The 19,166-nt window shown below is 42.0% G+C and overlaps 1 protein-coding gene across 1 annotated transcript in view; it reads left to right on the top strand.

Annotated features, from left to right (window-relative positions):
* Window positions 1–19,166, top strand: part of MYO7A (myosin VIIA) — a gene marked incomplete in the record, with an annotated part of 248,641 nt that overhangs the window by 115,197 nt on the left and 114,278 nt on the right. The window contains 6 exon segments of the mRNA XM_056561158.1: window positions 6,257–6,376; window positions 6,763–6,905; window positions 9,457–9,667; window positions 11,581–11,716; window positions 14,645–14,751; window positions 17,148–17,204. Of these exon segments, the coding sequence (XP_056417133.1) occupies window positions 6,257–6,376; window positions 6,763–6,905; window positions 9,457–9,667; window positions 11,581–11,716; window positions 14,645–14,751; window positions 17,148–17,204 (774 nt within the window).

Below are 19,166 nucleotides of genomic sequence, written 5' to 3'. Positions count from 1 at the left end.
CCACCTCACGAGGCTCAGATATCGCTACAGTCACATCATCCGCATAGGCAACAACACTCAGGGGCAGGCAGTGGGGGACCGGCACCCCCTGAAAACCACACTCCTCCAGTGACCTCAGAAATGGGTCTAAGGCAAATACATACAGCAGCGGACTCAGTGGGCAACCTTGTCTCACCCCCGCCTCAACCCTGAAGGTGTCACCCTGCCAACCATTGATCAGAGGAAAGCTCTCGGCCTCACAATACAAAGTCTTCAGCCAATCGATGAATTGTCCCGGAATACCGTACTTTGACAAAGTGGCCCATAGATACTCATGATCTACTCTGTCAAAGGCTTTAGCCTGGTCAAGACTCACAACATATCTCCCACACCTCAGGGCTTTACATCTCTCAAACATCTCCCTTATGGAGATCACTGCCCCAGAGATGTTCCGCCCTTTTACTGTGCCATACTGACAGCCTGCCAACAGTGTCGGGGACAGACAAACTAACCTAGAAAACAGGATCTTTGCCAGAATCTTCCTGTCGACATTCAAGAGGGCAATCGGCCTCCAGTTCTTGATGTCACTCGGCTCTTTACCTTTCGACAGCAGAATCAGCGAGGACACTCTCATGGATGGAGGCATCAGGTGACTTTCTAGACAATTTGTGTAAACATCCACGAGGATTGGAGCCAAGAGGTCTCTGAATGTCTTATAGAATTCTGCTGTTATCCCATCCGGACCTGGTGCCTTCTTCAGATGTAACTTATCAATGGCCTCTTTGACCTCCGCCACCGTCAATTCTGCTGTCAAAGGAGAAAAGTCCAAATCATTAGTATCAGGGAGCGGAGTTGTCTCCAAGAATTGGGTCATCTTGCCTCTATCCAAAACCTTCCTCTGAAACAAGTCAGCATAGTACGATCTCACCACCCCCAGGATACCCTCCCGAGATTCCTGCAAAACACCCTGGGAGTCAGTGAGACCGGTGACAGATTTATTTGCCACCCGCTCCCGGCAATTCTCAAAGGGATCAGGAGACCCTAAGGACCCATAATCCCGTTCAAGAACCAGGGAGGTATACCTGCTGTACTGATACTGTCTTATCTCAGATTTCAGCCGGTCTATCCTTTGTTGGTCCCCACCCGCCGAATATAATGACTCCAATTCTTTGCGCAGCTTGAGATACTGGCCATACTTACTCCTCCCCTTTTTAAAGGACAGTCTCTTTAAGAGGGTTCTGATCTCATCCTTGACATCCTCCCACCAGGCGGCCATATCATCATAGAAGTCCACCCGCTCTAGCTGGCTCTGCATGAAGGAATAAACACATTTCTGGACATAGACATCCTCCAAGATACTGGAATTAAGCTTCCAGAGCCCCCTTCCAATATCTGGGCGCTTACTGACACCAAGGCAGAAAGCTAAGGCCATGTGATCTGAATAAGGGACAGTTCTCTCATTCCTATCACTAATAAATTCTTCAGGTCCCACAAACGCCATATCTATTCTACTGCTCCTATCAGAACATGAGTATGTTAGTTTCGGTTTCCTTCCACCCTGTGTGAAGACATCACTCAGACCAGCCTGCAATATGATGTTATTTAGGACCCTGGAGTCCCTGGCCACCGCTCTACCTGAGGACCTGTCACCCGATGTCCTAGTGACATTAAAATCCCCGGCCATGATTACAGGAACAGATGTGAATAGATATGGTTTTACCTCATTAAATAGCTGGACCCTTTCTGCCACTGTCTGTGGGCCATAGATATTTATGAGCCGGAGTCTTCTACCTTGGATGGTGACCTCCAGGATCAGACACCTTCCCATAACGACCTCTGTCATCCTATGTACAGTCACATCCCTGGTGGTAAACAGTATGGCCACCCCGGCATAAGGCTCCACAGCCAGTGACCAGAAAGAAGGACCAGACGTCCATTCCCTCTCAGCCTCACGTAAATACCCCGAAGAAGTCAGGCGCGTCTCCTGCATAAAGATGATATCTGTGTCTAGATCCCTAAGATGATCATAGACTACGTGCCGTGTCCTCCTCACTTTAATACTGTTCACATTACTAGAAGTTACCCTTATAGTAAACCCAGCCATGATAAGAAAGAAGAGCAGAGACCTGATCCCCATTATCACAAGTCAGAATCTGAGTCCCGCTGTCCACCACCTGTCTCCATGTCTGACTCTACCTGAGGTTTTACACTCGGGGGTTTCTTTTTTATTGGGGGGTTGGTCCCTTGTGTCAACGTCACAGTCATCCTCTATTCTTTTCAATTCAGTGTCCAGATCTCCCTCAGACTCTGACAGGACCTCGTACCTGTTGGACACGACCATCACTCCTGCCCTGTTGTCCGCCCTTTTCTTCAGACTTTGGCCGGAGCTGTTCTCCCCCTCAGGCCTGCGGGAGGACTTGTCTTTTTTTCTCCTTTTATTTTGCTGTATCCTATTCCCCTCAGACACAGAAGTGGACACCCCCGGCTGCTGCTGGTCTTGTGGTACAGCCTCCATGTCCCCCTGTGTGCTCTCTGACTGCTGAGGTGTTGGTGCAGTGTTACTCACATCTGTCTGAACCTCCTGTCTGGTCAGTATAGGGTCCGATAACAAAGCCTCCTCCTCTACAGCCTCTGCCCCCGCCACAAGGTCCTCATCAGGAAGCTCCCGGCAGATGTTGTGCCAGGCATTGGGACAGTCCCGGTGAGGGTGACCGATCTCACCACATAGATTACATCTGATGTTGTGACAGTCAGCACTTAGGTGACCAGTCTCACCACACAGGTTACATTTTACAACTGTACAGGCGTTTGCCAGATGGCCAGGTTTACCACATTTAAAGCACTTTCTGGGCTGACCAGGGTAGAAACAAACGCCCTTCTCTCTACCAATAAAGAAGGAATTTGGCAGATGTTGGGTGATGTTCCCATGTTGGCGCAGCTTCACCAGGACCTTCCACCCTCCAGTCCAGATACCGTCATCATCTCTGTTCTTGGTGAGATCAGACACCAGGTCACAATGTCTGCGGAGCCACACCACAATGTCCTGGGGGGGAACAGCTTCATTCCAGAAGATGATATTGATGATGACGGTATCTGGCTTGGATATGGGAATAAAACTGAATTTACTCCATCCCTCTGCGTCTCTGAACCTAGGGAAGTTGGACCAGAACCTATCCAGATTAGACATGAGCTTAAAGCTGACATCATAGCCCTGTCTATCTGGTAGGTTTATTACCGCCAAGATGTCAGCTGGCACAAACCCCATCTGGTGGCACAGGAGCTCCCTCACCACAAACCTCCTATCCGGAAGGTCCTCCTTGGCACCTCTGTGCCGAAATCTCACCACGTTCCTCCTTTTAAATGCCTGGCCAGTGTAATTGGGGCTGGAGGTGAACGATGGAGCACCACGGCTCCAGGCATTTCTAGGAGGAACCTGGCGGGTAACTGTGTCCTGTCTTACAGGGTTGGGGTCTACTCTAGGGGGCCCTGCCACAGCTGCTGTACTTGTGGGTAAAGGGGGGAAATCCTGCACAGTATTGTGTACCACATCACCTGTCCCATCCACCTCTATATCATTATCAGACATTACACCCCACACAGATTGTGCACCCCCTCCAGCCACCGACCCCTCAAGAACATCACAGTCCGCACCCCCAGTCTGTGCCCCAACATCATCACAGTCCTCACCCCCAGTCCGTGCCCCAACATCATTACAGTCCTCACCCCTAGTCCGTGCCCCAACATTAGAGCTCTGCTCCATCACCCCATCACCTTCATACACCGGCAAATGTTCAATGTCCTCCTGATGCACTGGGACTTGTGGTGCCTCTGCTGGTAACTGAGTTGCAGGCTCAGGAACAGCTGCAGGTCTCTGAGGTTGCTGCTCCTCGGGCTTATGAACATGCCGATCCTTGAAGGTGAAACTTGGGGCTTTTATCAGGGGTCTTGTCACCTGCTGGGGCTCATCTGGGGTGATGTCTGCTTCCACATCGGATCTAGGCTCTGCACCAAAACTCAGCTGGTACTGGGAAAAGCGTTCCTTGTTCCTATAGGATTCCGCTAAGGGTCCCATCCTCTCCAGTATAGAGTCCATCTCGCTCACTATGGTGGCCAGTTCTGTGCTCAGTGCATACAGTTTATCATCATGCATGGACTTGTACTGTGGGTTCGCAGTCCTTAGTTTGTATATACAGTCAATCTGCATTTGCAGCATTTGTTTTTGGTGTTTCAGCTCCTCCATCCTCCTCACCAGTGCAGGGATCTCCTCCGCCAGCTGTAGCTCTGGTGCCCGGGCGGTCTCTTTGCCCTGCTGGAGGGGTCTGGAAAGTCTCTCAGGCTGGGTAAACACACCGGAGCCTTGGCTGGTTGTATCTCCTGAGGCCCGGCCACATACATTAGGGTCTGGGGCAGGAACAGTTTTGCAAACACTTTCATATTTCTCCACAGATTTCCCAGGTGTCACCTCCATGGACTTGTCAGTGTTATGGCTCTTACCTCCAGCCTGGGATCTTGTGCGGCCTGAGCGGGCCATGCTGGAGACCACCTCTTGTTGTTTCAGGTTCTCCTGCAATGTCTGCCTCTCCAGAGATGTCCTCCTCTGCCTCTGTGCTGGAGAGTGGAGCTGCACACCTGCTGCCTGTGATCCACTCTGCCCCAGCTCCTGTGCACCATCATGGCCTCGGTTTGCAGACTTTGGAGTTCCCACAATGGATTCTGTCTTGAATTCAGTCATATTACCATCACACTGTACACCATGGCTGGCAGACTGTTCCACATCACATTCCTTACACATACTTGCTGCTGCTGCTTTCTTTTCTTTACATACATCCATCGCTGTATTTTCCTTCTTTACAATGGCTGGACTTACATGCTCAGTATTCTTCTGTACTGGAATGACTTTAGGATTTACATCCACATTAGAAGAAGCCTGGGAGTTTTCCCCCAGTGTAGGCCGAGAAGCCTGGGCCTTGCTTGGGGAGCTTCCCCGCCCAGGGTGGCCCCGCCCTGGGCTTGCTCCAGACATGAGGAGAACCACAGACACACAACCTCACAGCTAGGAGGCAGTATTATAGTAGTTATATTCTTGTATATTGGGGGCAGTATTATAGTAGTTATATTCTTGTATATAGGAGGAAGTATTATAGTAGTTATATTCTTGTGTATAGGAGCAATATTATAGTAGTTATATTCTTGTATATAGGAGCAGTATTATAGTAATTATATCCTTCTATATAGGAGCAGTATTATAGTAGTTATATTCTTGTATATAGGAGCAGTATTATAGTAGTTATATTCTTGTATATAGGAGCAGTATTATAGTAGGTATATTCTTGTACGTAGGAGCAGTATTATAGTAGTTATATTCTTGTATATAGGTGCAGTATTATAGTAGTTATATTCTTGTTTATAGGGGCAGTATTATAGTAGTTATATTCTTGTACGTAGGAGCAGTATTATAGTAGTTATATTCTTGTATATAGGTGCAGTATTATAGTAGTTATATTCTTGTATATAGGAGGCAGTATTATAGTAGTTATATTCCTGTATATAGGAGCAGTATTATAGTAGTTATATTCTTGTATATAGGAGCAGTATTATAGTAGTTATATTCTTGTATATAGGAGGCAGTATTATAGTAGTTATATTCCTGTATATAGGAGCAGTATTATAGTAGTTATATTCTTGTATATAGGAGCAGTATTATAGTTGTTATATTCCTGTATATAGGAGCAGTATTATAGTAGTTATATTCTTGTATATAGGAGCAGTATTATAGTAGTTATATTCCTGTATATAGGAGGCAGAATTATAGTAGTTATATTCTTGTATATAGGAGCAGTATTATAGTAGTTATATTCTTGTATATAGGAGCAGTATTATAGTAGTTATATTCTTGTATATAGGAGCAGTATTATAGTAGTTATATTCCTGTATATAGGAGGCAGAATTATAGTAGTTATATTCTTGTATATAGGAGCAGTATTATAGTAGTTATATTCTTGTATATAGAAGCAGTATTATAGTAGTTATATTCTTGTATATAGGGGCAGTATTATAGTAGTTATATTCTTGTATATAGGAGCAGTATTATAGTAGTTATATTCTTGTATATAGGAGGCAGTATTATAGTAGTTATATTCTTGTATATAGGAGTAGTATTATAGTAGTTATATTCTTGTATATAGGAGCAGTATTATAGTAGTTATATTCTTGTATATAGGAGGCAGTATTATAGTAGTTATATTCTGGTAATGTTTATTTTTTTACATATGAACAGGTTGAGCCTCAAGATGTGATGAATTGTCTCACCAGCCGGACCATTATCACTAGAGGAGAGACCGTGTCCACTCCCTTGAGCATGGAGCAAGCTTTGGATGTCAGGGACGCCTTTGTTAAGGTGCTCAGATTGTCTTTTTTAGAAAGCCCATTTTCAAACTCACTCTTAGGAGATTTTAAGTCACTAACGGAGGAGTCACTGAGGAGCCTCCTGCAGTATCCAGAGTGGAGTCCACAATCGTCTATAAATTACAAATAGAGCCCATTAATAGAAATGAGAATTATGTAATACTTCACTTCCCCTTAGGGGGAGCTGTAGGGATAATGAGCTTGTACCAGCAGCAGGCTTAGCTGTGACCCTTGTAACAAAAAGGGATTTTCTAAAATTGTGCATCACATTATGTAGTAAGAAAATCAGAAATATCTAAAGCCTCATTCACCATTTATACCTTTTATACAATTCTATTATACTAGATGGGTTGATTATTTTTATTTCTAACTTAACAGGGAATATATGGACGACTATTTGTGTGGATTGTGGATAAAATCAATGCCGCTATTTATAGACCACTTTCCAATGAACCAAAGGCGGTCAGGAGATGCATCGGTCTGCTGGATATATTTGGGTTTGAGAACTTCACTGTAAACAGGTGATCATAGAGGAACATGGACGACCAACACTTGTGCTTATGGTTCTGCCTCTGTAACTATCTATCTATCTATCTATCTATCTATCTATCTCATATCTATCTATTTATCTCATATCTATCTATCTCATACAGTCATGGCCGTAAACGTTGGCACCCCTGAAATTTTTCAAGAAAATTAAGTATTTCTCACAGGAAAGGATTGCAGTAACACATGTTTTGCTATACACATGTTTATCCCCTTTGTGTGTATTGGAACTAAACCAAAAAGGGGAGGAAAAAAGCAAATTGGACATAATGTCACCAAACTCCAAAAATGGGCTGGACAAAATGATTGGCACCCTTTCAAAATTGTGGAAAACTAAGATTGTTTCAACCATGTGATGCTCCTTTAGGGCAAGTAACAGGTGTGGGCAATATAAAAATCACACCTGAAAGCAGATAAAAAGGAGAGAAGTTCACTTAGTCTTTGCATTGTGTGTCTGTGTGTGCCACACTAAGCATGGACAACAGAAAGAGGAGAAGAGAACTGTCTGAGGACTTGAGAACCAAAATTGTGGGAAATATCAACAATCTCAAGGTTACAAGTCCATCTCCAGAGATCTAGATTTGCCTTTGTCCACAGTGCGCAACATTATCAAGAAGTTTACAACTCATAGGACTGTAGCTAATCTCCCTGGGTGTGGACAGAAGAGAAAAATGTATGAAAGGTGTCAAAGCAGGATAGTCCGGATGGTGGATAAGCAGCCCCATACAAGTTCCAAAGATATTCAAGTTGTCCTGCAGGCTCAGGGAGCATCAGTGTCAGCGCGAACTATCCGTCGACATTTAAATGAGATGAAACGCTATGGCAGGAGACCCAGGAGGACCCCACTATGGAGGAGACCCAGGAGGACCCCACTATGGAGGAGACCCAGGAGGACCCCACTATGGAGGAGACCCAGGAGGACCCCACTATGGAGGAGACCCAGGAGGACCCCACTATGGAGGAGACCCAGGAGGACCCCACTATGGAGGAGACCCAGGAGGACCCCACTGCTGACACAGAGACATAAAAAAGCAAGACTACGTTTTACCAAAATGAACTTGAGTAACCAAAATCCTTCTGGGAAAATGTCTTGTGGACAGATGAGACCAAGATAGAGCTTTTTGGTAAAGTCAATCATTCTACTGTTTACCGAAAATGGAATGAGGCCTACAAAGAAAAGAGCACAGTACCTACAGTGAATTATGGTGGAGGGTCAATGATGTTTGGGATTGTTTTGCTGCCTCTGGCACTGGGGGCCTTTAATGTATACAAGGCATCATGAAATCTGAGGATTACCAATGGATTTTGGGTCACACTGTACAGCCCAGTGTCAGAAAGCTGGGTTTGTGTCCGATATCTTGGGTCTTCCAGCAGGACAATGACCCCAAACATACGTCAAAAAGCCCCAGAAATGGATGACAACAAAGCGCTGGAGAGTTCTGAAGTGGCAGCAATGAGTCCAGATCTAAATCCCATTGATCACCTGTGGAGAGATCTTATAATTACTGTTGGGAAAAGGCGTCTTCCAATAAGAGAGACCTGGAGCAGTTTGTAAAGGAAGAGTCCAACATTCCGGCTGAGAGGTGTAAGAAGCTTATTGATGGTTATAGGAAGTGACTGATTTCAGTTATTTTTTCCATAGGGTGTGCAACCAAATATTAAGTTGAGGGTGCCAATAATTTTGTCCGGATTTTTGGAGTTTGGTGACATTATGTCCAATTTGCTTTTTTTCCCTCCCTTTTTTGGATCTATCTATCTCATATCTATCTATCTATCTCATATCTATCTCATATCGATCTATTTCATATCTATCTATCTCATATCTATCTCATATCGATCTATTTCATATCTATCTATGGACTTTCTCTGACTTTTTACCCATTTTGTTACACTTACAAACTGGACTTAAATAGATCATTACCATTTCATCAACACAGCTTGTCAATTTGGGTGGACAGCCTTGTCTTGGTAGGTTTGCAGTTGCGCCATATTCTTTTCATCTTTTAATGATGGATTTTATGGTGCTCCGTGAGATTTTGAAAGCTTGGAATCATTTTCTATAACCTAACCCTGCTTTGACCTGTTTGGAGAGCTCCTTGGTCTCCATGCTGCTGTTTGTTCAGTAATGCTCTCTAATCTACCTTCACAGAACAGGTATATTTGTGCCGGGATTAAATTGCAGACAAGTGGACCCTATTTACTAATAATATGACTTGGTCACTGGTCAGGTGATTGGTCACAGCAGTTCTGTTAGGAGGGGTTAAAATTTTTATTTTTACATTACGACATCCAGATAATGTTTTCCCCCTACTTCCAAATGATGGACTTCTTTGTGTTGGTTCATTAAATAAAATAGCAATGAAATATATTTGTCACTATACCATAATATATATAGTCATATACTGACTAGATGTAGAAAAAAACATCTAAGGGGGTGAATACTTATGCAAGGGACTGTATCTGTAGCTTTACATAATGTTTTATCATTTCCTGTGTATAATGAAATTATGACTTATGTTTCCTCAGCTTTGAGCAGCTTTGCATCAATTTTGCCAATGAAAACCTGCAGCAGTTCTTCGTGCGCCATGTCTTTAAGCTGGAGCAGGAGGAATACAACCTGGAGAACATCAACTGGCAGCACATCGAGTTCACCGACAACCAGGACGCCCTGGACATGATCGCCATCAAACCCATGAACATCATCTCGCTTATCGATGAGGAGAGCAAATTCCCCAAGGTGCGAAACTGGACGCCCCCCACCCCCCCCAAAAAAAAAAAAATAATAATTAAAAAAGAAATAATATATATATATATATATATATATATATATATATGTGTGTGTAATGACCAGAAAAAAAGAGAAAAAACGGAGCCCTCACCCAGCACGCGTCTCGGAGGGTCGGCTGATCCTCAACGAAATGTTCAGCAGGGAGGCGTTAGATGGAACGGGGGGAGCTCAGATGCCGGCCACGGTCCGTATCGCGCCAATGGGCGATTCGTCAGGCCATACGGCCTGACGAAGCGCTCATTGGCGCGATACGGACCATAACCAGCGTCTGAGCTCCCCCCCGTTCCATCTACCGCCTCCCTGCTGAACATTCCGTTGAGGATCAGCCGACCCCCAGAGACACGTACTGGGTGAGTGCTCCTTTTTTTCGATATTCTTGGCATATATATATATATATATATATATATATATATATTCATCCCTGGTTCCTCATCTACTTGTCATTACTAAAATCTATCTACCAGTAGCGATGAGCGGCACGGGTCATATTCGAATTCGCGATATTTTGCGAAGATATGGATGAATATTCGTCCTATGTTTGGGAAATTTGCATATTCACTCTCTTTTTTGTTTGTTTTTTTTAAGCGAAAATAGCAATGAAATTCACGTAATGCGCATGCGCAATTATGTCTTCCACCTAAAAGAAGGGAGAAGTCAGATCAGTGTCCAGTCTGGAAGTGCCGATATTTGCATAAATATTGTCAGAAATTCGCATAAAAATTCACATAGCAAAAAACGAATATTCGTCATTCCGAATATATATCACTAAATTCTAAATATTAGCAAAATCGCAAAGTGCCGATATTCGCGGTAAAAATTAGGATTTCGAATATTCACGCACAACGCTGTCTACCAATACCCATCAACAGAGACGTGAACAGGTTGACTAGAAAGGGGGCTTGAACCCCTGCCCTTTTGATGTTCCTCCTAAAAGTGCTCTGGGCAGTCTGGCATCATTATGTGGGCCTATATAAATTGCCCTTTTTTCAGTTCAACTCCTGCCCCCCAAAAATGTCTGTGCACATCCCTGCCCGTCAATACCCATTTAGTCATTTAGAGTCATGAAGGTGCAATGTGTCTTGTCTACGGCCTATGTCGATCCAGGTATGTGTATTGTGTAAAACACATTGGCCCTCATTTACAAAGACTGGAGTGTCGGTTAGGTATTTTTTTTTCAGTGTACTCGTCTTTTTTTTCCTTGTGATTTACTAATTTGTCGCTTTTTTTTTTGTGTCGCACGATATTAAATTCTGTCGCACGGGAATAAAAGGTGTCGCTCTGGAAAAATAAAAATTAAACCAAATAAATAAAGTAAAGTTACTCTGCACAAGGATGTGGATTTACATCCATGATTGTTAATGGGTTAACAACCCAAAAGTTTTTTTTTAAATATATATATTAAAAAATATATATATATATAAATTAAAAAAAATCAATTACATAATTTAATCATAAAAGCGTTGAGGGGTTAAAAATGCTTTTAAAGTATAAAACAAGTAATTTAATCATGAACCACAATGGTCAGCTGTACCTTCCTCAAAACACTCCATTTTTCCATTTTCCCTCGACCCCTGGGCTGTCGGTTTTTCACACTTTTTTCAGAGTGATTTCACGATTACTCCGAGTGATTTTTCCATTTTGTCGGGTTAACGCCCATTTTTGAGTAAACCACGCCCATTTTGTAGGTTAAATTAAACTCTCCGAGTGTTTTTGAAAATGTAGGTTGTGCGCCTAAATTTGGGGCGCAGATTTGGTCGCATGCGGGATGCGACCAAATTTTGGGCGCAATAACCGAGAAAAAACGTTGGTTCTCCTTTAGTAAATGAGGGCCATTGTGTATGATCCCTGTTTCTGGTTCTCAGGGTACAGACACCACGATGCTCTACAAACTGAACAGCCAGCACAAGCTCAACACCTTCTACATCCCCCCGAAGAACAACTACGAAACCCAGTTCGGGATCAATCACTTTGCGGGGATAGTTTACTATGAAACAAAAGGTGAGGAATCTTTGGTGTCCATGTATGGTGCAGGTGTGCACACATGTCTTCTCCTTTTAGCCATGGCCTCTGTACTTTACCTGTTTGTGTGGCTTTTGCCTTGTCCTGTTCTCTAGCTATTTCCCTCTACTGCTCGGTTGTATTCTTGGTCTAGTTTTGTATCTGTATTAGTAATTTTTTCCTTGTATTTTGGCTTGTGTTCATATCCGTTTTTGTGAATCCTAATCTCGATCAATGTTCAGACCTGTGGGTCTTTGTGTGTTTTTGTGTTTGTCCTTGTAAGAGTGCATACACGCCGTAGTATACCATGGTTTTCAGTCCAGTCACAAAACCGGATACGGGGCAAAAAATTAGCCAACCGGAGTCACTATGTGACTCCGGTTGGCTCATTCGAATAAATGAGATGCGGGTCGGGTCCAGCTGAGATACGGGAGCACCCGGTTTTCACATCTCCCAGCCGGATCTGGTCACCGTATGAAAGGGGTACTCCACCCCTAGACATCTTATCCTCTATCCAAAGGATAGAGGATAAGATGTCTGATCGCGATCTCCCTGCTACATCCGGTGTTCATTTAGAGCGCTGGGTGCAGCGCCAGAGGTTCGTGATGTCCCGACCATGCCCCCTCAATGGAAGTCTATGGGAGGGGGCGTGACGCCCCCTCCCATAGACTTCCATTGAGGGGGCATGGCTGGCACATCACAAGCGGGGTGTTACAGTGGCGTCACAAGCCTCCGCCCCACATCGCCAGTCATCCGGCACGTAGCGAAGTTTACTCCATGCACCGGATGTCTGGGGTGCAGAAACCGAAATCACGGTGGGCCCCTTAGATAGGGGATAAGATGTCTAGGGGCAGATGACCCCTTTAAAGAATAGTGGTGTGAATGCATCCTTATCCAGTATTAGCCTGTCCTCAGTCTATATAGGGTCTGACTTCAGTTTGCCTGTTCACCCCCTGCATTCCTGATCTAGTCTTGTTGCTATATATTTCCTGGTATCCTGTCTTGTTCTCATTCTAATACCTGCTGTTTATCTTGCTTTGGTTCTTAGGCTGTTGTCTGCTCGCTATATTCCTGCTGCCATGTTATATTCTTTTATCTGTTTACTACTTTGCGTTCCTGACATTATTTAGTATCCTGGTTCCCTGTGTGTTATAGTCGTTTACCTTTCGTGTCCTGACTTGTGTTCCCGACTCTGAATAGTTTCTGTTTATTGTTTTGACCGTGACGCCCCAGCACCTTAGTTAGCGTAGGGACTGTCTGCAAGTTGTAGAGCCACCGATTAGGGCGACTAGGCAAAAAGGCCGGAAAGGGGTTCGGGGGAAAGCTCAGGGCTTACTCTACGTGACACATTCGTGACAGCAAGTCTATTGGACTTTCGGTACCTTACTCCACAAACGCCGTTCTACATCTCCTGGTGATTGTGGCGGTCCAGCTTGCAAGCCATGCCCCTTCAGCAAGCCACGCTCCTTCCATTTTTAGCCTTTATTTTGTTTTGGCTCAAGGCTGATGTTGGGATAGGAGGACAAGATATCAGGACATGAGTGTCATTGTCCCTTTTCCTCTCCCACAAGGTTTAGGTAGGAAGACCGGGCAACACCCGGTACTCAGCTATTATAATAATAAAGAGTTTTTAAAGGAGTACTCCCATGCCCCAGCCTTCTGAACATCAAGTTAGAGCAGCGGACGCGACATCATGGCCACGTCCCCTCGTGACGTCACACCACACCCCTCCATTGATGTCTACGGGAGGGGACATGACGACCATCATGCCCCCTCCCATAGACATCAATGGAGGGGGCGTGGCGTGATGTCATAAGGGGATGTGGCCATGACATCACGTCCACTGCTCCAACTGGATGTTCAGAAGGCTGGGGCACGGGAGTACCCCTTTCATTTCTTATTTTTTTTATTATGAAATTTGGCATAAGGTTGTAGAGTATTATTTCAGGTGATGTTACTTTTAAAAAGAAAATAAATGTTGGTAAAAAATAAGCAATGAAAACTAAAAGCAACAAAAAAAGGTTTATGCGCAAAAAAAAAATAACGTGCACCAAACAGGAGCCAAAATAGTAAATAACATGGGGATAAAAAAACAAAAAACACATAAATAAAGCAAAGAGAAAACTCCCACTAAAACAAAACCCCATAGTAAATGGGGACCGATGTATACGACACCATAGTCCCCAGACATTGTTAGCTTTGTAATCACACACGTAAAAAGATAATAAACATTCCGCAATATTTTCAGTGACTGTGACCTGCCGCTAATGTGTAGACACTTAGTATAGCAACAAAAACAGAGCATTTTGCTATGACAAATTACACTATGTTATGTTAAAGTGGTATTCCAAGAAAAAACTTTTTTATATATAGCAACTGGATCCAGAAAGCTAAACAGATTTGTAAATTACTTCTATTAAAAATTTTTAATCCTTTCAGTACTTATGAGCTTCTGAATTTAAGGCTGTTCTTTTCTGTCTAAGTGCTCTCTGATGACACCTGTCTCTGGGAAACGCCCAGTTTAGAAGAGGTTTGTTATGAGGATTTGCTTCTAAACTGGGCGGTTCCCGAGACACGTGTCATCAGAGAGCACTTAGACAGAAAAGAACAACCTTAACTTCAGAAGCTCATAAGTACTGAAAATATTATATATTATAAAAAAAAAAGTTTCTTCCTGGATAACCCCTTTAAATGGAGCCGCTGTTTCTTTTGTTATATTTGTTACTTTGTGTTGTAATTTGTGTGTTCCCCAGTTATGTTGCTTGGTCTTTCCGTGATCCAGATGTATCCTTGAAAGGCCAAATGGAAGACAACTGGGGAATTCTGCCCAGTAGAATACACTATGACACAACATGACATAATACATCATTCCAGGCCATAGTCTTATGTCGTACATTTTGCTCATGTTCACGTTTCTCCCGGTTGCAGGATTCCTGGAGAAGAATCGGGACACTCTTCATGGAGACATCATTCAGCTCGTTCACTCATCAAAGAACAAGTTCATCAAGCAGATATTCCAGGCGGATGTGGCGATGGTGAATATACATCATACAAAGCTTCTGTGAATAGGAACTATGTCAGTGTAATGGGATCCAACAAGAAGCAGAACACTTGGGGTACAGGATAATAACGCTTGGGGTACAGGATGATAACACTTGGGGTACAGGATGATAACACTTGGGGTACAGGATGATAACGCTTGGGGTACAGGATGATAACACTTGGGGTACAGGATAATAACACTTGGGGTACAGGATAATAACACTTTGGGTACAGGATGATAACACTTGGGGTACAGGATGATAACATTTGGGGTACAGGATGATAACACTTGGGGTACAGGATGATGACACTTGGGGTACAGGATGATAACACTTGGGGTACAGGATGATGACACTTGGGGTACAGGACGATGACACTTAGGGTACAGGATGATGACACTTGGGGTACAGGATGATAACTCTTGGGGTACAGGATGATGACTCTTGGGGTACAGGATGATGACTCTTGGGGTACAGGATAATAACACTTGGGGTACAGGATGATGACACTCTGGGTGCAGGATGATAACACTTGGGGTACAGGATGATGACTCTTGGGGTACAGGATAATAACACTTGGGGTACAGGATAATAACACTTGGGGTACAGGATGATAACACTTGGGGTACAGGATAATAACACTTGGGGTACAGGATGATGACACTCTGGGTGCAGGATGATAACACTTGGGGTACAGGATAATAACACTCAGGGTACAGGATGATGACACTCGGGGTACAGGATGATGACGCTGGGGGTACAGGATGACACTCGGGGTACAGGATGATGACACTTGAGGTACAGGATAATAACACTTGGGGTACAGGATGATAACACTTGGGGTACAGGATGATGACACTTGGGGTACAGGATGATGACACTCGGGGTACAGGATGATGACACTCGGGGTACAGGATGATGACACTTGGGGTACAGGATGATGACACTTGGGGTACAGGATGATGATGACACTTGGGGTACAGGATGATGATGACACTTGGGGTACAGGATGATGATGACACTTGGGGTACAGGATGATGATGACACTTGGGGTACAGGATGATGACACTTGGGGTACAGGATGATGATAGCACTTGGGGTACAGGATGATGACACTTGGGGTACAGGATAATAACACTCAGGGTACAGGATGATGACACTCGGGGTACAGGATGATGACGCTGGGGGTATAGGATGACACTCGGGGTACAGGATGATGACACTCGGGGTACAGGATGATGACACTTGGGGTACAGGATGATGACACTTGAGGTACAGGATAATAACACTTGGGGTACAGGATGATAACACTTGGGGTACAGGATGATGACACTCGGGGTACAGGATGATGACACTCGGGGTACAGGATGATAACACTTGGGGTACAGGATGATGACACTTGGGGTACAGGATGATGATAACACTTGGGGTACAGGATGATGATAACACTTGGGGTACAGGATAATAACACTTGGGGTACAGGATGATGATAACTCTTGGGGTACAGGATGATGATAACACTTGGGGTACAGGATAATAACACTTGGGGTACAGGGTGATAACACTTGGGGTACAGGATGATAACACTTGGGGTACAGGATGATGATAACACTTGGGGTACAGGATGATGATAACACTTGGGGTACAGGATAATAACACTTGGGGTACAGGATGATGATAACACTTGGTGTACAGGATAATAACACTTGGGGTACAGGGTGATAACACTTGGGGTACAGGATGATAACACTTGGGGTACAGGATGATGATAACACTTGGGGTACAGGATGATGATAACACTTGGGGTACAGGATAATAACACTTGGGGTACAGGATGATGATAACACTTGGGGTACAGGATAATAACACTTGGGGTACAGGATAATAACACTTGGGGTACAGGATAATAACACTTGGGGTACAGGGTGATAACACTTGGGGTACAGGATAATAACACTTGGGGTACAGGATGATGATAACACTTGGGGTACAGGATAATAACACTTGGGGTACAGGATGATGATAACCCTTGGGGTACAGGATGATGATAACACTTGGGGTACAGGATAATAACACTTGGGGTACAGGATGATGATAAAACTTGGAGTACAGGATAATAACACTTGGGGTACAGGGTGATGATACTTGGGGTACAGGGCAGTGTTGGGTGCATTTTGTCATCATTCTAGATGTTTCCGGAGGCTGTTTCTATGTATCCCAGTTGTTCACTGCAGGACACTATGTAACAATAATCTGGAGATTAGATGGCGGTGTCCTCAGTGCCTCCTGGTCTCTCTGGGTGACACTTATGTCTTGGTAGTTACTAATCGTCTTATACTGACCCGTCTTCTGTCTGTTTCTCTGTCTTTCCGCTTTGCCCCTGTCTGTAGTTTCTCTGTGGCTATCCCAGCACTGCTTTTGGCCAATCATCTACCCCTCCTGCAAAGGTAATGAAGGTCTCTGCTCTTCTCTCCCCGTCATGTGAAGCCTTAATTCTCTGTGTGAATGTTTTTGGATCCAAGTAGTTGAAATTATTAGAAAGTGTTAATATTGTAAACATCAGCTGCAAAGAACAACATAATACAATGCAGCATAACTAATAATCTTACAACATAATATACGAAATACAACACTACATAATATAACAAAATACAACACAACATAATAAAACATAATGCAATACTACATAATATACAAAATACAACACCACATAATATATGAAATACAACACTACATAATATACGAAATACAACACAACATAATATACGAAATAAAACACAACATAATATAACAAAATACAACACAACATAATATAACAAAATACAACACAACATAATAAAACATAATACAACACAACATAATATAACAAAATACAACACAACATAATATAACAAAATACAACACAACATAATAAAACATAATACAACACAACATAATATACGAAATACAACACTACATAATATAACAAAATACAACACAACATAATAAAACATAATACAACACAACATAATATACGAAATACAACACTACATAATATAACAAAATACAACACAACATAATAAAACATAATACAACACAACATAATATACGAAATACAACACTACATAATATAACAAAATACAACACAACATAATAAAACATAATACAACACAACATAATATACGAAATACAACACTACATAATATAACAAAATACAACACAACATAATAAAACATAATACAATACTACATAATATAGCAAAATACAACACAACGTAATAAAACATAATGCAATACAACATCATATAGCCTAATAAAATTCAACATAATATGACAAAATACAGCATGATATATCACACACCATAAAATAACCAGTTTAACCTAATACAGCTAAAATGATACAATATAAAAAAGTTATAATACAATACAGTAGAATGTAAGACAAAACGAAACAACATAATGTAATGAAATACAACACAATGTGACATAAAGTAAAATAATATAACTAAATAACAATAGAATAGCATAACTATACAATGCAGTATGACATAACATGATACTACATAACACAATATACAGTAATATAACATCATAATATACAACATAACACAATATACAGTAATATAACATCATACTATACAAATAACAATATAATAACACAATGTAAAATATCATCATACTATACAACATAATATAATAATACAATGTAATATAACATCATACTACACAACACAACACAATATACAGTAATATAACATCATATCACACAACATAACACAATATACAGTAATATAACATCATATCACACAACATAACACAATATACAGTAATATAACATCATACTATACAACATAACCCAATATACAGTAATATAACATCATACTATACAACACAACACAATATACAGTAATATAACATCATACTATACAACATAACACAATATACAGTAATATAACATCATACTATACAACATAACACAATATACAGTAATAATATCATACTATACAACATAACACAATATACAGTAATAATATCATACTATGCAACATTGCACTATAATAATACAATAAAATATAACATCATACTATACAACATAACACAATATACAGTAATATAACATCATATCACACAACATAACACAATATACAGTTATATAACATCATACTATACAACATAACAAAATATACAGTTATATAACATCATACTATACAACAAAACACAATATACAGAAATATAACATCATACTATACAACGTAACACAATATACAGTAATATAACATCATACTATACAACATAGCACAATATACAGTAATATAACATCATATTATACAACATAACACAATATACAGTAATATAACATTAGATCAAACAACATAACACAATATGCAGTAATATAACATACTATACAACATAACCCAATATACAGTAATA

This window comes from Hyla sarda, chromosome 2 (genome assembly GCF_029499605.1).
Source record: "Hyla sarda isolate aHylSar1 chromosome 2, aHylSar1.hap1, whole genome shotgun sequence".
NCBI lineage: Eukaryota > Metazoa > Chordata > Amphibia > Anura > Hylidae > Hyla > Hyla sarda.
This window is presented reverse-complemented; position numbering and strand designations above follow the sequence as displayed.